Source organism: Sphaerodactylus townsendi, linkage group LG09, assembly GCF_021028975.2.
Source record: "Sphaerodactylus townsendi isolate TG3544 linkage group LG09, MPM_Stown_v2.3, whole genome shotgun sequence".
Classification (NCBI taxonomy): Eukaryota; Metazoa; Chordata; class Lepidosauria; order Squamata; family Sphaerodactylidae; genus Sphaerodactylus; species Sphaerodactylus townsendi.
Window position 1 is genome coordinate 83,426,107 of NC_059433.1, and position 21,747 is coordinate 83,447,853.

At 40.2% G+C, this 21,747-nt stretch overlaps 1 protein-coding gene across 4 annotated transcripts in view; it reads right to left on the reverse strand.

Annotated features, from left to right (window-relative positions):
* OXR1 (oxidation resistance 1) overlaps positions 1-21,747 on the reverse strand; it is a 314,279-nt gene that overhangs the window by 13,914 nt on the left and 278,618 nt on the right. For 2 of the 4 annotated variants that reach the window (XM_048507665.1, XM_048507667.1), the window contains 2 exons: positions 18,024-18,189; positions 16,789-16,951 (listed from right to left, as the gene is read on the reverse strand). In XM_048507665.1, coding sequence (XP_048363622.1) covers positions 16,789-16,951; positions 18,024-18,189 — 329 coding nt within the window. Of the gene's footprint in view, positions 1-1,074; positions 1,156-8,560; positions 8,751-16,788; positions 16,952-18,023; positions 18,190-21,747 lie in introns of those variants that run through there. The other 2 variants (XM_048507664.1, XM_048507666.1) reach the window with 2 other exon arrangements.

The following is a 21,747-nucleotide window of genomic DNA, read 5'->3' on the forward strand; positions in this document are numbered from 1 at the left end:
TTTGTTTTTCAGGACGCTTCTAACCCCTGAAAACTGCATCTTTTTTTGGACTGTATTGAAGAAAATAGACTGTATTGAAGAAAATAGAAATAACCTCGCAAAAGTTCACAAAGGAAGGGTTATTTAAAAAATAAATAAAAAGGCTGTATTTTATTTATTTATTGGATTTAATAGGCTGCCCCTTCTCTTTCTGGAGGGAACTGTGAACAAGTCCAAAAGACAGAGGACAGAAAAGTTCTTCGGGACTGGGATGAAAGAAGACAATCCCTACGCTAGTTTGTCCATTCTCAATAAGCTCTCCAGCCCAATTGAAATAACTTTCAGCTTGTCCCAAGCTCTACCTATAGTAATGTGGGCCAAGAAAGGATTTAGAAAGCACGCAAAAATAGGCTTATATGATCTTTTATTCAGTTGGGATGGCACAGGAATGCTAGAACAAAGTTAGGTCAGAAAGTTAGCTGCCCAAGAGTCAGCAGCATCCCTGAACAGTGACTACTTGCACATACTTAAACATCTAAGGGTCAGTGTGGTATAGTGATTAAGAGCAGCAAAATCTAATCTGAAGAACTGGGTTTGATTCCCTACTCCTCCACATGAAGCCTGAGGGGGTGACCCTGGGGCAGTCTTATTTCTCTCTGAACTCTCTCAACCCAACCTACTTCACAAGATACTTGTTGTGCAGTGAGAGAAGGAACATGACCACAAGATATTTTGAGACTCCTTAAGGTAGAATATAAACACTTTTCTTCATTTTCTTCTTTCTAAGGGGAGGAGCATTTTGCACAGCTCTATCCGAGAACAGAAATACTCACTTTGTGTTTTGCTCAAAAATAGATAGACATGGAAATTTGGCTCAGCTCTAGAAATGATCCATTTGACATGACACAGATGTCATAGCACTCAACCATACCACTGCACAGACAGAGATATCCGTAAAGAAGGAATTTTCTGCTGGGTCCTTGTAGTGTTGGCCAAGACAAACCCACCACGTATGAAACTTGTCCCCATCAAGGACACTATAGAGAAAGGCATTCTAGCTTCTGGAGGAAGGTGGTTAACTACTGAAGAGGGCACCTTGAGACGTCTGCAGAGTGTGCGTAGTTCTTCACTATTTAAAGCATCGATCCTGCGGTGATACTCAGCCACTGACACTACCTGAATATGGAGACAGGAAGACAATAATTCCACTGACAGTTAAAGAAATATAAAAAAACCCCAAGAAAATAAAATGACAGGAATATGGAGAGCTTGGGCAGGGTAGGAATACCAGTAACGTAAGAAAATTAACATATAAAGACATTTACAACTACAGGGATACGATGAACACAGAAACATTTCACATAGAACACAAACAGTGCAGTTGGGATTGGAATGAAATAGCACCAGAGATTCGATATGTCTTGTTAGTAGCAAACAGAAAATCTGTGGTATTAATATGTAATCAATCTGTTTCTTTCAGCTGCATGATCAATTAAGCAGGCACTATTTCTAAAAGTAATTGTTTCACAACTGTTTGAAGCCTCACAACTGTTTGTGGGACTCAAGCTTCTTTAGATTTTTATGCTTACTCTGTCAAAGCAAGCTATTTAAGTGTTTCATGGAGCAAAGTACACTCCAAAATGTGCTATGTTACACACCTAGATAATACAACTTAAAACCATCTCAAAAAGATCATTAATTGGTTCTGTCCTTTAACAGTATTTGCAGTTTCAGTTTTAAAAAATGGTTTACCAAGGAAATGCAACAGCCTGCATGCAAGATGACCTCAGTTCATCTTCTTAGAACAATGCACTCTATAATGGCCAGTGTAATAGCTGCTATAAAAGCATAATATGCTGGAAAGGCAGAACTATTTTTTTTAAAAAAGCCAGAGCAGTATCTATGTAAGGGGTTGTGTTGTAAGTACATGAGTTAACTATTCATTCCTTTTACTGCATAATAAAGCAACAATTTAAACAAAATAAAAACAAAATAAAAACAAAGATGAACAATCCGCTTGGTATCCAAAATAGCTACAGTTACTAGTAATTTCTAACTTTGGCTCTAGTAAAAAAAATATACAGCTGAACTTGCTGCTCTAGGCATACAGTCCACACCCTCTAAGAATTCAGTAACTCAGAAACTATTTTACCAACTCCCCCACCACCCGAGTTTAACGATGGCACCAACTCTATCCACTTTGGCTCTGGCATGTTTTAAAACTGACTTGTTGAAATATAATAGCTGAATGTTAGATATGCTCAAATAATTAATACCCAAGAGAATCCCTCTGCATATGGAAGCACAAGTCAAGATCACCATCTGATAACAGCTATAAGGAAAGTATCAAGTGGGTAACTGGGTTAGACTGTAATTTTCCAGGGAATGAGTTCAGTTTGACAGTTATCGTTATAAAATGTTTTTCTTTAGGAGAGAGTATTCGACGGCATAATTTTTAAAGCTCCCAGATCATTTCAAGCCAGCAGTATAGACTGTACACAGTTGCCATTCCTGCAAGCACCTTCGCAAAAGCTGAGAAACAATAGCCTTTATAAATTCTCCTTGTTGCAAGCAGATGAGAATTTAGTTTCCACTTGCAATATACTGCAATATCAAACAATATGGCATAAACCAACCTGCCTACATCAGGAGGAAAAAAGAGAACCTCAAGTCACTTGAAGAATCTGGAGCCTTCCTTCTTAAGCTACCACATGAGGGAGGTATCAACTGATTATAGCGCTCTGTGAATGACTGGTCACTTCCCATCTCTGCTTCTACAGAACTTCCTGCCTGTAGCCTCTTTCTGTGCAACACATATACTCAGCTATATTCCCAGCTCCACATTTTTCCCATTCTTGTCTGTGCCAAACACTGAAATTCTGCTTGATTTCCCCCTTTTTTGCCTGTTTCAATACCCCCTATTTATGTGGCACCCTAAAAAGGTGCTCCAATCTGATTATCTTGCATGCTGTGTCAGCACTGCTGTTGTTTCTGTTGACCACCCTATATGCTAACTCTGCAAGGACATAAAACTTTATTCCAGTCCTGCCAACTTGACATGAAAGTACTGGGACCAACTAAAGCTATAAAAGCTCAGACCTTACAAACAGGAAAATATTGCGGGGTTCATCAATTGTCATACTGATTTCAAAACTGTCAGATTTCACAAATTAAGAGCACCAAAATAAATTAGCAAAATCTTTGTAAGAACACTGAAATAGCATTTGGAATTTAAGAACTTATAGCTGCATTTCTCTGTAGCATGACTGCACTTCTATTTACCACCAATATTCCTCGCTGTCCATTACATATTGAAAAGGGGGGGGGGGGTTCCAAGCAATCTCTACAATCAACATATAGATGTAATGGGTGCAAAAGAGCCCATGCAAAAGAGCTCTTTAAGACCCACTACCTTTTCAAAACATGGATGGAAAGAAAAGATTCTTGGTGGAAAGAAAAATATTCAAGAACAGCTCCATCCCTGTTGTGAAAGCGATCTATCAATTTTTAGAACTACAGTACATGATTTTCATTTGTATGTACTTATGCAAGCAAACAACCTATACAGATTCACATATGACTGTTTCCTGGATGTCAATGAGTGGGCGCCAAAGTACACAGAGTTAAATAGTCCAGGGTCAGTAACATAAACAACTTCCACAAGGCCAACATAACATTTTATTTTTAATGAGTACAGCGTACAAATGAACAGCCTCTTGATCTCCTCACTGCAAAAGTTATAATTCGATTCTCAGATCAGATTAAGGATGCAGAAACTCCATAAATTACACCACAGTACATATTGTCCCATTTGTTACAGAATATATATTGGCAGGGACTAAACACATCAATAATCTGGCCTCAATACATGCTTAAATTCATTGCCAGTGGTTGTTTTCCTATACATACTATGCTGCCATTAGAAACATGCCAATTACTTCACAGTATTGGACTATTTAGAAGTCGGACTAATTGCCCAGCTATGATAGCCCGTGTGCAAATATACGACCTTGGAATTTTGCTAATGGGACGAGTTGCTACTACTTGCAAATGTGATTGCCAGTTCACATTACATTTGTGTACCCCGTGTGTATCACACAGTCAAGACTGTCTGCAAACTTAAAAAGAACAAACTACAATGTTCACCCAGCCACAGGCTGCAAGAACAGAACCACTAGCCAGTCTTGCATTAATACTTGAACAAATATACCCTATCACTTAGGACTGTCTAAATGGCTGTTGTGGGTTTTCCGAGCTGTTGGCCGTGGTCTGATAATTTTTGCTCCTAACGTTTCACCCACATCTATGGATGGCATCTTCAGAAGCATGTGACAGCAAGATATCTTCCTCTCCATGTTCACATTGTGCATTCAACTGCAAGTGAAGTTGCAAATGCAGTCGCAAATGTAATTACAAATGAAACAGCAACTGCAAATAAACTCCACCTGGACTCATGCAAATTTGCCTCACTTCCTATGAGGTGGACAAAACATACCCTACCACATAATCACGCCACACTGTCCCATGGAGAGAAACACGTGACTTTGAAGATGTCAGTCACAAATATAGGCAAAGTGTTAGGAGCAAAAACTACCAGATCACAGCCACTCAGCCCAGAAAATCCACAACAGCCAGTTGATTGCAGCCTTGAAAGCTTTTGACTATACACGGTCAGCCTGAAAAGAGGTACAGTAAAAACTTTGTTGCATCACACCTGATTAACCAGAACACTCAGTTAGCCAACATCAGAAAGATGAGCAAGTTCACTTCCCTCTGCCACCGCACTTATTAGCCTTCAGGAACAACATACTTTACCTCCCACAGTCTCCAATTCTTTAAGCTTGATCCTTCAAACCGGTAGGTTTGGCTTCGGATATCTTTCAGAAGTAGCCTGCATTAGAAGAATAAGAGTTTGGATTTATATCCTGCTTTTCTCAACCATAAGGAGTCTCAAAGTGGCTTACAAACTTGTTCCCTTCCCCTCTCCACAAAAGAAACCCTGTGAGGTAAGTGGGGCTGACAGAATTCTGAGAGAACTGTGAGTAGGCCAAGGTCACCCAGCAGGCTTCATGTGTATAAATGGGGAAACAAAACTGGTTCACCCAATTACAGTCCACCATTCAAGTGGAGGAGTGGGAATTAAACCCAGTTCTCCAGATTAGAGTCCACTGCTCTAAATCACAACATCAAGCTGGCTCTCAGCACAGTATAGTTGTTAAAGCATATGACCTTTATGCAGTTGAAACAAATAAAGCTTCCTTTTTTGACTGGCAGCCAAAAAAGTCTCTTGCCATTAAACCAGTATTAAATGATGAAAATATATAATTTATGTATTCGCTTCTGGGACTCCTTTATTAAGCTAAAGTGCACCTGATTTTCAACAGTGCTGTTCAAACAATGAATCCATGCTTTTTCTACAAGCCTTGTACGTTCAAGTAACAAACTATTATTTAACAGATTTCCCTAGGACCCACAGGAGCCTCTAAAACGTTTTCTGTACATTTAACAAAACCCTTTCATTTGAGTATTTATTTGTTTTCCGTAACTCTCAAAGAACAGCACAAGGAATGAACTGACTAATTAAAACCCACCCTAAATCATGAAGAAGAATTGATATGGAAAATTAAAAGGTGAACCATATTTTGCAGAGACACAGATCTTCTGATTACAATGCAATATACAGTGGTAAAAGTTGTAAGGCAATGTTCAAGTGGGATTTGGAACAGAAGAATCAATCACCACCTCCTATAGTATTTAACTTCAACTTGTAAGCAGCTCATAATATCTAGCTTTTCTGAATGAACATGCAATCATTTTCATTAGAAGACACCAAGAGAAGAAAATGCAGGTTACCTTTTTCTATAAACATACTTTTTAAAATTGTAAGGCAACCCCCTTCCCATCTCCAGCGACCACTGCTAGTATGGGAGTATCACACTAGTATGGAAAACATAATAAGCAACTTATTCTAGGACCTAGATTGAAGGTATGATGGAACAGAAGATGAGACCATATGATCATGTGCATCCTATCTCTGTCTCTCTTCCCCATCTTGTGATACTTGTATTTAGCGTTCCATTTAAAAGTTACCAAACCAGATTTAAATGTAGCAGAATATGGGCCTCTGATGCAGTTTGCAATCCTGGTTACAATTAAGATTTCATTAAAAAATTCGAGAGTTGTATGGGCACTGAGCAAGCTTACCACTGTATCTTGGATTTATGACCAAACACATTTCAAAAATCAACTTAACTAAAAATATGCATTTCACGTTAAATCAGAATTGGACTGTAAAGGTAAGTTGTTTTCTATGTGATGAAAGCAAGAACATTTTAGAGTGCCATCACAAAAGGGACAGTATTCTAAAAAGAACTGAACCTGAACTCCTCTTCCAACATTAACTGGTCTAATACAGAATGGTAGTGATTGAAAAAGTCCATAAAATGTCTACAAATTCTCAAACCCCATAATATATTCCAAATGGAATAATATTGTTCTTTATATAGCTGAGAAGTTTCTCCAGTGTCTGAAAGATCAGTATTCTTTTGCAATCTTGCGCTCAATCACCCACTCGTGCACATTATTGCGCCCATTCAGCAACACAGTTTAGTTGTAACGATGTCACTGAGCAGCTACTAAGAGATGATCTTAACAGGAAAAAAAGGAGGAATGGGAGCTCTGACTTTTATTAATGTGTCATTACTCCTGAAAAAAAGTGACTATGACCTGACCTACATGTGCTTGCAAAGTTTTGTCTTATAAGAATCACAAGAGGCATTCATGGCCATTGAGGTGGGGTTTGATTTGCCCCAGTCCATTTTCAGCAGAAGACCCGAATTGTTGGAGAATAAAGCAGCCAACCAATGGGAAGGCCCGACTGGTTGGGGAATAAAGCAGCCAGCCAATGGGAAGGCCCAATTGGTTGGGGAATAAAGCAGCCAACCAATGGGAAGAGTAGCAGGGAGATGATGCTTATTGCTGTCTTCCTTTGATCAGTCACACACCCAGGAACGTTTCAGGATTAGCCAGTCACCATTTGAGGTCAAGCAGAAATGGGGAGAGGGGCCCCTTCCCTGATTGGCAAGTGGGGAGGACCTTTTTTGCCTACTTTCTGATTTTTAGGTCAGTGGACATAATTTTAAAAAAAACATTTAAGTAGCCTGGTCTCTGACAGTTTAGGCCATACCCAGCTTAGCAGCGGTGGGGGGGGGGCGTTGCTCAGGTTAAGCAGGCGAGCACGCTGAGCCATTGGGTATGATGGAAGGTCCTGATCAGTCCATCACTGACTTAATGGTGGGATGGGGCTTGCAAAGGACTACCTTTGGTGGTGGTAACAGCTTTACAGCGCATCATGGAAGGGAGATGGGATGGGTATTTCTCAGCACTTCATGTGCAGTCAAGGATAAGTCAGCAGTAGCTGCTGGCCAAGTCTGGAACCAGAGTGGATTTGCCAGAAAAAGACAGCCATGAACAGGCTGCCTGGCACAGTCTGCCCTCAATTAAAATATTAGCATAACTAATTGATAATGTAAATCAACTGATTCAAATAAACTAGTTAAACCCATGATGTTGTTGTCTCAAATCTTTATTTGAGGCACTGGGACAAGAGTTCTTTCCTATTTCCATTGTACCATGACTCTCTAACAAACAAAAAGGACTGGATGCTATGTTCATATCTGCGCATAAACACGCAACTATATTTTTTACCCAACAGGGTAAACAAAACTATCCTGTGAAGATAACTCAAACTGATGTGGATTAATACCACACACAGAAAAAAATACTGTTATTTGTTGGGTGACAGAACATTCAGTTCAACTGAGGAGGCTTCAAAATCTGAGGATTCTTGTATCCATTTTCTCTTATAAGACCAGGAGGATCTTTAATTGTATTCATAGTGAAAAATAACTAATGTATCAAACAAGTCACAGAAATGCCTAGGAAAAGATTCATAGTTATTTCCCAGCTCTGAAAGTTGTATTTAGGAAACATGGAGCTTTTATGACTGCCCACCTATTCAGTGAACCTTTTCATGGTTTTATGGAAACTGTATCCAAAATTAGGACAACAATATACAGAAGTAGTCCTACATTTTTTTCAAATACTGTAGTATTAAAATATAGATAAAAATCCTAGTTTAATGTAATGTGCATTCATTACACTCAACAACCAATATTAGGGTTAATACGAAGTTTCACAGTACTATTTACTATATTAACATCTGTAAAGCATATAAAATTTCCCTACAGAGCTATTTTATATTAATACTATTTTTTGCAACTACTTTTGGCTAAACTTTAAGAACAAACATGTTACTGTAACAAACTCCCCACAATGTATATCCCTTCCAATTATAATCCTTATTGATAAACTGTTATGAAAAGACTCATTCACAAATCACATCGTTTATCTATTAAGCAATTCAAATCACAATTATAGCAACTGCAGACCAATAATCTAAGACTCAGAACCCTGCAATTAATGGTATAATAAAACCCAGAGATTACTACAGTTTCCATCATAGCAAAACAATCAAAATTACAACCAAAACAGCAATACAAAGCAATACAAATAGAATTACCAGGTTATATTTATTTTTCATTGAGTGGTGTTTCCTTCCCTTCTTGCCATACCAGAAACGAATCATTTCCTTTGAAAAGTAGGTGAGAGGTATTTTAGCTAAACCTGAAGGTTTTCCCCCAGCATTTTCACTACCTGCTCTCAATTCCAGACACAGCCAAACCTTTGCTGAAGGACAGAATAACTTGCTAGCCTCACAAACTTGATTGACAGGACGATGAGCTAATCAGGAGAAAGCTGAGTGCTTGCTTCTGGTATCTTGTTGAGTGAATGAACAACAAAAAAGGCATGGCTGTATTCAAGGGAGGTTGCCATGCAAGAGAATCACAGCTCGGTCATTTAAAGAAACAGTGCATTTTTAAAATCAGAGTATTTCTGAATTTGTATTGTCTAAGGCTTTCACGGCCAGAATCTCTGGGGTGCTGTGTAGTTTCTGAATTGTTTTCATTACCTTCCAAGAAGAAAAACCTGTCAAAATAAAAGGCACTCAACAAAGCTGTTTAATGAACAGATGCTCTAAAATAACTGTAATTGCAGCTTACAGTTATTTTATTGCAGAGGTTCAGAATTTTATTGCAGAGGTTCAGAACTTTTCTGGATCAAATGTCAGACATTTTTTAAAAGCTTGTCAACTCTCTGCTTCTGCAGAGATGTGAACAACCAGGGAGAAAAAAACAAAAAACCTGGAAATCTTGAAGAGTATTTTAAAAAGTCCTAAGAAACATTTTCCCTTTTAGAATGACTGAAATGCTTTTAAAGACAAGGTGGGCATTTAGTAAACATACACAACTTTTAAATCCAAGCTGCATTTCTGCACCTAGAAGGATACCTGATGTTCATGTGGACAACATGAAAAGCTTTCATTGCTTTTGTGGCCCTTTTGACCTGGCTCTTTTCTTTTGGTTGACCTTTTCATCTCTTTCTCAAACCCACAGACTTGGTATCTGCCCCCACTGCCCTACAAAAGAGATCAGAAGGTTTTGGGGCAAAAATGCCACAACACCTCAGAGGGAAGTCTGAAAACTGAGCTCTCCCTGACCAGTAATTACAGAAGGAAGAAGATAGCCTCAAGCTGGAACTACATACCGTTGTGCTGATATTATTATTATGGACCATTTGTGTGACACATTTATCTGACCCAGAGGCATAGCAAGGGGGAAAAGTGGCCGATGCACCAGTGCATCTTCCGCCCCGCCCCACTCCAGAATGCCCCCCCAGGGGCGCGTGCCTGGTGCGTCGCTTACCCCTATCCCCCGCTGTTCCCTTGGAGCTACGCCTCTGATCTGACCAAATAGTATATTTTATGTTACTTTACATAAAGCTTACTTTCCAGATAGCAAAAATTAAGGTACTTGGGCTAACGTACCATACAGGGTGCATCAGCCGGCGGCTTCTATTAAATATAAGGTACATTTGCAATTTTTCTTGTAGAAAATTAAGGCACTAATAAATTTTACATTCTATAAATATTTCAAATATTGCAGTTTTATATGCTAAGTTGTAAATGATGCATTTGTCAAAACAGTAAAATTAATGTTTGATAGGATAGCATGTATTGCATGTATTCCAGTTTTTCCTCAATTTTTTTCTTTTAAAAAAGAGGGGAAAAACTGCCCCATGGCTTCAAAATTTCCAAAATTTTACACATCTAGTTCCATGCATGACAATCTTTAGGCCAGGGCCAGATGGCCATGCTGGCAGGGGCTGATTGGAATCATAGTCCATGAACATCTGGAGGGCCATAATTGGACACCCCTGCTCTAGGCCACACACAGGACAGAGACAAGAAAGCTTTGAATTCTCCTTCCATCCTCCCATTTTTAAAATGTTCGGCCTTAAATAATGTTCGGCTTTAAATAACTCGAAAGTTCACATATTGTTTTATTGCTTGGCACTGATTACTTGGTACTGATAAGAATGGCACTACTGGACCTTTTATTGCAGAAAAAACAGCGCACAGTAGCATACTACTACACAAATCACAACTGTGCCATGCAAAAACGTTTGCCATATAGATCTTAGGAAAAGCACAATGCAGAATATGAGTAATATGAGTAATATGAGTAATAACAGATGCAGCAAAAGAAATCGAATTTGCACAAGCGTATAATTTTATACCTACACCCCTCTATTGCTTGCACAATTGGATCTTGCCCTTGCCTCAAGGATCTAATGACATTTTAACTTCGCAACAACTCTGCGTCACAGGATCAATTCCAAGCTGGTCTACTCAGAATCCTACTCAGGCCTATCCCACAACACTTATTCCTAGGAAAATATTTTGGGGGTGGTAATGTAGGTCAGGCAATGATAAACTGCACCAGGCAACCCAGCGATCTTCATCTGAATCTAGACTTACCATAAAGCACCAAACAATTACGCATAATTCACATAGGCTCTTTTGCTGTCTATTGGAGAGCAAATGTTTTCATATCATTTGAATTCTTTAACTGTATACTCTTGGACCTTCTGAAATAAATTTACTTAGGCTGTTTCCGCACAGGCAGAATACAGCGACCCAGGGACACTAAAAACAGCGTCCCTGGGGAGGGGTTTGCACGCACGCCACTGCTGCATCGCAGCAGCGGCTGCCTCGCAACCCCCGAGTGGCACGAAGCCACTGTTTCTGAACCTCGCTCCCTGGGCGAGGTATTTTGGAAACAGCGGCTTCCAACCGCTGCCGTGTGAATGGCAGCGGCTGGAAGGCGCCATCCCCCCTTTCCCGAACGCCTTCCCTCCCCTCCAACTTTCCGGCGCGTTGTCCAGGCCTGGGGACACACCCCCCCTGCCTTGTTACTCCAGAGCTGTCGCTCAGGGCAGGGGGGCGTGTTCCCTGGCCTGGGCGACGCACCAGAAGGTCGGAGGGAAGGGAAGGCGTTCGGGAAAGGGGGGATGGCGCTGCGCAGTCTTCCCCACCCCTACCGGGACCGTTTGTGCGAACAGTCCTGGGGTGTGCGCGCGGAAACGGCCTTAGAGAAAAAACTAACAGCATACCATGTGGGAAAAACAAGATGAAGAGAGTTTCCATCTTCTATTCATTCCCCTGCAGTTGGAGAGAGAAATTTCTGGTCTACGCCAAACCCATTTACCTTCACAAATCCTCCTCAGAGGCACATTAAGCTGAGATACGACTTATCCAAGAGAGCCAGGAAAAACTATGATATGTAGACCTTCCCCCAACATAGTCACAGGCAGCATAATGAAGACAAAGTGGAAGAAAACACTAACTAGAAAGTCAGAGAATAGCCAGAAGTCCCTGACTGAAAAGTCTTATCCAGTATCTCAAAGAGGAGCGAGTTAAAGACTGAATATATGCGTGTGCATTTTCTAATGCTACACAGCAGGTTATTTCAGCCACCTCACCTATAGACTGAACATGCATTTTATATTAATGACCATTTATGACAGGATGTAGAATAGCCCAATTATATCAAATTTTGAGATTCATTTGTATAGTTTCATTTATCAGCCATTCAAGTATAATTAATAGGCAATCCAATCCAAAGGAGGGGGTAGATCCACAGTGGCCAGGGATGCTGCCACCACACTGCAGCCATGCTGCCCCCTAAGGGGTTTCAGGTGGCACAGGGACCTTGTAAAACAAAGCAACTTCCGGGCCAACCTGAAACCCCCTATTGCCACCCAACGGGCATAATGTGGCATAAGTCTCTGGTCAGCATAGAGGGCTTTTCAGGGCCAAAAACCTTGTGGAAACAAGCTAAAATCCACTCCACCTCTAAGAACGCCCCTATCCGTGCCAGTGTGGGCTCCCATGGCGGAGGGATGCCAACACACACAACAGCTTCTGGGTTGGGATCTGCATTGTTGCACCACACCCCACCACAAGGGTAATAGCCCCTCTGCTGTTGTATTTGCCCTTCATGCCAGCAAAGTGAGCACCTACGTTGGTGCAGCACCACACTACTTCCAGGGATCCATTTGCAACCCCCCTCCCCTCTGGATTGCATTCTAAACAAGGAAGTGTGTGTCTTAGCAGCAAAGAATTGGCCATAATATTAGGAGGTACAGAAAATGCACATAATCTGGATAATTCAACATTTAAAAAGTATTTCTCTGATCGAATCACAAGCAAGAGACAAAATCCAGCGGGCCAATGTTAAAGTCTCTGTTTACAAAATGTTCAATGTTTTCACCAAAACAATATGTTGCACATTGCAACACTGTTAATATGAAACCTGGTACAACAAAAGGGATGATGTTTGGGGTTCTTGGGAAAGTGACTTTGTTGAAGTTTATCACAAAAGCTGGTGCAGGATTACAGATGCCAGTTTTATTACAGCTGAAGGCAGCACCTTTAGAAAGAACAAAGAATTCTTGTGCTTGCGGGCACTGGTACAAAGTAAGCCGGTAGAAATACTGGAATGGATCATTGCACATGCAACTGAGGCAGGTATTCAGAGGAGACGTGATCCTCCAAATACAGAGCAGGTACTTTTATAAAAACTAACCAAACATCATCAACCATTTTTGAATAGCCAGAATGCAAGATACTGAGTTATATTACAGGCTTCAGGTGCAGGACAGAACTGTGAACGTTTGTTAGGCCCAGTACTGAAGAAGTGTTTAGACTATACTTTTAAAAATGTTAGTAAAAATGCCCCACCATAGAATGCTGGTTGCCTCGTGCAGGTAAAGAAGTGGCCACCCATTCAGATGGTGTTGGAAGAGGCTGGGTAGCATTGGAATTACATCAGGACAACTAAATCTTTCATAAGAGAAGGATCTCTCACAACCAGCCAGTGGGCTCCATGTGGCCTTTATTTAGTGTCGCGCACACTTCAGAAGTATCTCAGAAACTGGAAGATACTTGCAGTCTAATTTAAAGGGGGGTGCGAAATCTGCCACTGGGAGCGGCGTGTGGCCATGTTGGTTGATTACCTTTTCTAGGGCACTGAATGCCATGCCAGCATCCCTGTGCTCCAGCTGGCATAGCGGGGAGGGCCCAGGGTCCACAGTCTGGGGTCAAGACTGGGAGAGGAGTTGATGCTAGTTGGCTTCCACCCAGTCATGACAGCCGTCGGGGCTGTGGACTTATGCCACCTTTTTGGTGGTGTAAGTCATATTAAGCCCAATGGAGGCTTTCTGGCAGCAGGGAGCCTTTATAAGAAAGCCCTTTGGGAACAGTGGGGTGGCTCGGCTGTGGCACCATGTCCGGGCACCCAGCCACTTGGATGGATGGGGCTGTTGGTTTCCTACAGTATAGATCAAGCGTTAACAGGAGGGCAACATACTGGGTGCAGTAGCTCACCCACCCTTTTAAGTTGATGCCACAGGACATGCTGATGTGGATCCAAGATATTGCCCTAGGTCCGGTGACACTGAGACTCCACCCCCCTCCCCCAATTTTTACAATTATGTCTACAATATGCAAAATAAATTGTTTAAATAAAATTTACAACGCTTGGTTGCTTTTAAAATGTCATCCTTTCCCCTGAAATGTATATATGTTAATAAATGGCTTACATGTTACCCAGGCATATTCAAAAAGAGCCTGTTTCTTCCACACTTTATTTTCTTCCCACTCTTCAAAACTTGTCACAACATATTTTGACCTTGGTGTCACTGAATATAAACATAACAAGCACAGTTTTTTTTTTAAAAAAATATTCTCATGTGTTAAACACACGAAGAGGAGCATACACACAAAAAAAGCAATATTTTGGATCCAAAGCCTGTTTGAAGGTAAACATTTTGGAGGCTGCCATATATGAATGGTATCAGACAGTCAACATTTGTTCCTCAGCTAATCTGTATGAGGAAATTATTCTCAAATTTAATATAGTAAATGTTCCTCTGCATTAAAAACAAAAATGACCCAAGTAACTGGAACTAAACCAGTTATCGAAAACAATCAAAACACTATTCAGTGTTATTTTTACTGATTTTCATATGGTTTTCTCTGCTACTTTCTAAATGTTTGACTGAAAGATTACACATGGTCCCTCATTTATTATTATTTAGAGCTCATGTTTTCAATTTGGGATATTACCAAGCCTACTGAAAATGGAAAGTAAAAAAAAGTCTTTTTGAAAAGCAAAATAAAAAGTCATTAATGCAGGAACTGTCATGTGGGAAGTCTACGTAAGAACGATAAAACCCACCAGGGGAAAAGATCTGCATAAACCCATGGCTGCTGCTGGGTGAAAAAAATTCCAAGTTCCTTTTTTCGGATATTTAAGTGTTAACTTGTCCAAAAGGCTTTAAGCCAGCTTCTTTGCACTTCTAAAATTTACCCATAGGAAACCGGGGTGGAACTGTCCACTTCTAACTACATGCATAAGTTGTTTAATAACTCACCTGGTTCTATATTCATTTTTAACTGCCACTATGATCACAGTATATACCTTGCCTTTATAAAATGTTTTAAATACTGCCATTCAAGATCCATTTAAAACACTCAGGGAGCAAAGTTTCAAAGGGGGGGGAACCTAGTTCAATATCAGGAGAAAGGATTCATTTCTTTATGTTAGAATCACACATCTAACAGTGATATTTCCTTTTGCAAAAAAAAGTTTACCAAATATACAGTAAGTTATCGCAATCATTTTCATGACTTCCCTTTATTGAATCATATTAACGTCACATCTAACAGACACCTTCCTCCCAGGTTATAGGGAGAAATCTATCCCAATCCTACTATGGATGATCTTTTAACTGGAGATGCCAAGAATTCTATTTGAGGCTTTATGTGTACAAAACATGTTCTCCAGCAATGAATTAGGGCCCCTCTCCATAATCACTGCAATAAATAACATTGCTGTTTAAAGAGGAAGTGCATTAATTGAAAACAAAAGGAATGAAAATGTGGTCTGAATGGGGCAGTGCTGCATCCTACACACTTTGCCACCCACAGTTTGTTCAGGAATATTAATGAGGGGCTCTCATACTATTTGCTCCTTAATGGTTTTTTCCCATGAACTAACATGACACAGCAGCAGCCTCCAAGAAGCATAAGCATTTTATTGTCATTGTGCACGCACAACGAAATTTACAGCTTTCTCATTACCATACCAGCAAATATTTCTTCCACTCTGGCACAAAGGAAAAAAGAGCTCAACCCAAACCAGCAAACCCAGAGAATTAATGTCATTTTCCTTCTATGCACACCAATCCAGAAATACACAGATCTCACTGTTTGTAGGATAGAAGTGAAATGGCTGCCTTCAGGATTTGTTCTTTCCATTGCTATGCTGAGAACAGGATGATACTTAGAGCTACTCTACGATGACCAGATATCCTTGTTTTCAGATACAAAAGAATAAGCTTCCACCCTTTTATTATGATTACAATTGGAAATGAATACTGAACTCCTCTTACAAAGATTTTCATTTCTACTGCAAGGATTTTAAAAATCGTATATTTGGATATTCCTTGTGGATCTTCATGCAGTGGCTGCACATGTGCAAAAATATGTACCTATGTTAGATTTTAATTAAACCTTGCCAAAGGCCATTGCTTTCACATCCTGCACGTGAGCTCCCAAAGGCATCTGGTGGGCCACTGAGACTAGCAGAGTGCTGGACTAGATGGACTCTGGGTCTGATCCAGCAGACTCTTTCTTATGTATTTAAATCTGCACTGTTGAAAAGATTACATAGAAAGAAACGGAATTGCCAAAGAGATGCGAAACTAACAATTTCAAAAATAAGGATGTCGTTATATATGTCAAATTGCATGGCTTTCAATTCTTGCAAACGATCCCTTTGTAATAACATGTTTCCGCAGAGATGTCGAATTAAGCTGCTTTATTGAGTACACTTTATCATTGATTTCATTAGTAAATGTTCTAATATAGCAGATTCTGATGAACTTCCAGCAACAGACTACTACACTCGAAATCCAGATTATCATCCATGAATATACATTTACCTTCGTACAGTCATTAAAATATGAACACGCACATCCTCACAAACATTACTCAAACATAGAGAACTGCACATAATCTTACAGAGTACGTAAGTGTACATACTTTAAGACACTCACACATAGTAAACGTATGGCACTTAAACATACATATTCTCATATCTACCACACAACATAATACAATCTTAACTCAAGCAATAATCATGTTTGGGTTATTACATTTACATGGGAGATTTCAGCCCTCTGACCTTTTTCTATTATTCTATTTTATAGAGCTTGAGTTCATCTTTCTAAACAAGACTTTTATAAGGCAAAGTCACTAAGAACTATTTAAAGAGTACTTACCTCCCACTCCTTAGCAGCTGCTTCGTTAACTGAATCTTCACTAGCTTCGGACTCCTCAAATTTTTTTACCACAATAAACCCAGGCTCTCTAGTGGTCTCTCCAGTATCTTCTGCATATATTTCTGGGCTCCACTGAACAAAAAAGCCATATAAATGCTCAGTCCTTTAAGAGGGAAAAAAGAATGAGTTTATCTTTCAGGTCAGACTTGCTACTGGCAAAGACCAATAAACATTCAGAGTTGCTTCATAATAGCTACATGCATCTTTTCCATCGCTATTTATTCATTCTTTTTTAACATAAGGAAATGGAATGATTACCTTATATATATTTTCAATCGTTGTTGCTAAATATGATTTAGAATACATTTTAAATGTATTCATTTTTAAAAGGAACTGTCTCCCTCTCCTAATCTTTTTTTCATAACTTTAAATGTAACCCAATTTTGACAGCTGTCCTAAAAGATGCTTGGTGAGCATCAGTAGAAAGTACTTAACACAGGCAGCTAACAGCCCCCATTTGTGGGTTTTCCAGAAAATTAACTGGAGTATGATGTGATTAAGCATATCTACTTTGATTTATACATAGTAAAATCTGTTAATTTGTTAAAGATGTTACATTTTAAGCCTAACAAAAAGTACAGCATGGTTTAAACGTCATATTCAAAGAAACTCAAAGCTATGTGTTGGAAATATTTTCATGGGAATAACATAAGATTTAAATATCATGTAAAGATGACCTAACATACACTTTTACATTATTGAAGAAAAAAACTGAAGGTAATGAAAACTGATGACACACTCATTTTAGTGCACCAAAAGAATAATGATTTCAGGATCCCATACATGGTTCTCCTCTTCTCCACCTGACTCTCACAACAGCCTGTGAGATAATTTAACCAGACAGTGACTAGACAAAATCACCTGATGAGCCCAACTGCAGAAGGGGATGGATTTAAATACTTACTGTACAGAGCTAGACTTGGGAACAATCCCACCCAGTTCCACATTAAGCACTTTTGTGAACTGCGTAATCAAAACGCAGCAGTGATGTATCAAGAAAAACTCAAAATTCAGACAGGGCAATGTACAAGCAATCTGTATTGTTGTTACTGCAACCTTTTGAAATCTGGTGGAAGGCGACAGTTGCCTTGGTAGGATGAAAAAGTGCAACAACTTCAATGCAGTTAAGAACGTGCAGTAACCATTACACTTAGGAAGAAAAGACTCCATCTTACCTCTCCTGGGGCACAGCAAACCAGTACTCGTGTTTCTTATCTCTTTGCGCATACTGTTGCATCGTCGCACTAGCCTGCGATACAAATGTTTTTCGCATTGGCTTGCCAACTCTGAGACAGAGGAACTTATGTAATCGATGTCTTCTCTTCTCTTTCATAAGAGAACCTTTCATTGATTAAGGAACATATTAAATGTCAAAGCTTGCTTGTCAAGTTTGACTGGCTAGTTTGTAAGCAAAAAAGTATCAATTTTCCTTCATTTAATGTGAAATTTAAACTGACTATTAACATTAAACCCTGCTATATTCACAGGGCACCGTTTTCTATCGTACATTTCAGTTTTAAAAAGTTCTAATTTCACACACAAATACCCACCAGACACCATGTATATGTGACTAATCAGATTCCACAGCTGAGTAGCCTGCTTTTTATACAGGCTGTTTTCAATTCTACAACCTCATATGGAGTCAAAGGGCATATACTTATGAGTTCATTTTATCCTAGTTGCAATACTGTTAGGAGGGGAGAGAGGAAGGCTTTTTTAATACTATTGCCAGGTTTAAAGAGTCTGAACTGTTTGGGTTTTTCCTAGCACCTGAACAAGGAACTCTAAGTTGATTAGTCATTTAATTTGTCTATCATTAACATTTATGAAGTCTATATAAACAGGTGTGAGAATGAAAAAAACAGTACTGGAGGAGTAATTACAGCTTTTATATAGAAAAAGAACAAAGGTTAGTTTTTATACCACCATTTTTCTCTACCATAAGGAGTCCCAAAGTGGCGACGATCACCGTCTTCTTGTGGGGCAGATGGGACAGAGAGAACTATGACTGGCCGAAGGTCACCTAACAGACTTCACGTGGGGGAGTGGGGAATTAAACCTCGTTCCCTGGATTAGACCCCGCCACTCAAGTATAGCAGCAGCAAATCAAACCCAGTTCTTCAGATCAGAGTTTTCTGCTCTGAACCACTACCCCACACTGATTCTCTGCATGCCCACATGTTAAGCTCTAAGAGGGTTATTCCTTTCTAAATGGTAAAGAACAGGAAATGGGTTTTTACTTACCGGTACTTCATTTATACCACATTTTTCTCCCTAATGTGAACCCAAACAGTTTATATCATTCTCTTCATCTTTGTTTTATCCTCACAACAACCCCAAGTGCGTGTGATTGGCCCAAGGTCACCCAGCAATATTCCATGGCAGAGTGGGGATTTGAACCTGAGTATCTCAAGACTGTGGTCTAATACTGCAACCACTACACCATGCTGGTTCTCTTTAGAGTGATACTTACCACCCCTCTTTCTTCAAGCACCTGTATTAATTGAAAAAATGCCCCCTTCAGCTTTCTGGAGTTCTTAAGGCTGAACAGACAAGCAAAAAACACCTCATACACTACCATCAAAACAGCTCAGCCATAGAAAAGGCAAAAAACTGCCAAGCAGGGATGTGGGTAAGGGTGTGTGTGTGTTGTTTCACGGGTTCAAACCCCTCCCATTACATGTCCGGCTTGCATGAAACAATGCATGGAACAGAACAGCCAGAAAGTCAGCTCAGTCACTGAACTCATCCCATTAAAAAATCTATACCTACGTCACTGCTACCTAGCATAGTCAGGAAGCTGCCTGAGCCTGCCGCAAATAGGAAGGAGGGTGAAGGGTCAGCATCTTTTAAGGGAAGAGAGATCTGGGGCTTGCTGTTTTATCTTTGGTTTTAGTTGGAGTGTTTTAACTATTATTGTAAGCCACTTGGAACCAAGATGAAATCTGGGATAGAACTGCTTTAATTCAATAAACAGTGATCAAGCAGCAAGTGCAACACTTCTTGCCTGTTGTATCTCCAACAATGAAGTTAATCTAGCAGCTGTGATAGGTCCTTTCTTGGAAAGGAAATAACCCACACAAACATCTGTGCTTTTGGGAAACCAGGTTTGATTTCAACTACAAACCTTCTGCTCAGTTACAAGATGTTCTGAGACCAATATATAAAGGCTCTGGATTTCCTGCCACAAAGTACCTTTTTGTGGTGAGAGAAGAACACGGTGATCACTGAGTCAGGAGTTGTATGTAAATAACAAAGAAGATTTATTTATTTACAGGTTCTTTTTCAAGAACAAAACATCAGTTGCACACAGGTAAAGGAGAAACCTGAAGCTAATTGTGGCTTCAGAGTACAACCTAAAATCTCTTTAACACTTTCAGGTATAAATAGGCTTTCACTGACTAGCCATTAGGTTGAATTCTTTCACAAATACAGGATTCCACCACCCAGCCTGCTTTTTCCCAAGAGTCAGACTAAATAGTACGAGATCACCAAAGACAGGTCTCAGAACCAGCTATTCCATCCCTTCCTAGAGGTAGAGTTAAACCACTCTACCAGGCAAACTTACCCTACAGACTGGAGTCTTGCTGAGGCATATTCAAATTATGACTGTGCTGGTTATGGTGGGTTTTCCGGGCTGTGTGGCAGTGGTCTGGTGGATCTTGTTCCTAACGTTTCGTCTGCATCTGTGGCTGACATCTTCAGAGGTGTATCGCAGAGGGTGTATCACAGAGGTGTATACACCTCTGAAGATGCCAGCCACAGATGCAGGCGAAACGTTAGGAACAAGATCCACCAGACCACGGCCACACAGCCCAGAAAATCCACCACAACCGGTTGAATCTGGCCGTAAAAGCCTTCGACAATATTATGACTGCACTCTCCCTGGAGCAGACCAGAACTTTCTCCTGCTGTGCTTCCCCCCAACCTTTCATCCCCCATCAGAAAGGTGATTGGATGCTGCAGCAGCACACTCATAGGCTCAGATGAGTGGCTGTTTTCAGGAACAGGACAGCCTCCTGTCTGTCACAGAATCCACCTTTCATATCCAAAGTGGGGAGCTTTGGATAGGAAGGGGCTCCGAATGAGGCACCCCTTCCCTGGTCTGGAGATTTTACTGTAACTTGTAAAGGGCAGAGGTTACCTCACCTTCCTTCCATGGGTTCTTTGCATAAGGATGTGCAACTGAACCCGAGCAAAAAACAAACAAAACTTGGAAGAGATGTTTAAAAGGTCATATTTAACAAAAAGTTTCTTTTTAAAAAGAGCCAACTGTTGTTAGTAACAGGCAGTTTTCAAAACAGTGAATAATTAGCTTAAGCTTTAGCCCTCGAAAATCTCCTCCCACGCTTACAAAATAAAGGGAAGCCAAGCAAGAAAGTAACAATGAAGTCTTTAACATGTCCATCTGGTACATGTCCATCTTGCTCGTTTATATTACCCTCGTCCAAACTCTGAACACAATCAACAAACCTACATTCTTTTTGCAAGGGTACACTTTTCTACCCATAACAAGTACCTTGCATTGCAATTCCAAGAAATGCACACTGAGTTCTTGGGAGTTTCCCCAGGTTCCTGCCCCCCTCTCTCAAGACTGATTACAGTTTTCTGTCCCAAATAGACAATGGACAAGCTTGGGAACTCTAGGTAGGATGGGAAATAGCACCTCTTACCCATAAAGAAAAGTTTTCTATTAAGAACCCAGTCTCCATTGAAGGACAAATACAACAGAAATCACTGGGAGTGCCTAGGAAGGCCACAGGGGCCAGAAGTCCTGACAGCACAGTGGAAATGACAAATAAAACATGTCCTCTGAGCACAGGGTTCATCACACAATTTGAATTAGAACAATTGCAACTGGTCTGATGGAAGAAGATTAAAGTTTCCCAGTAATCAGGT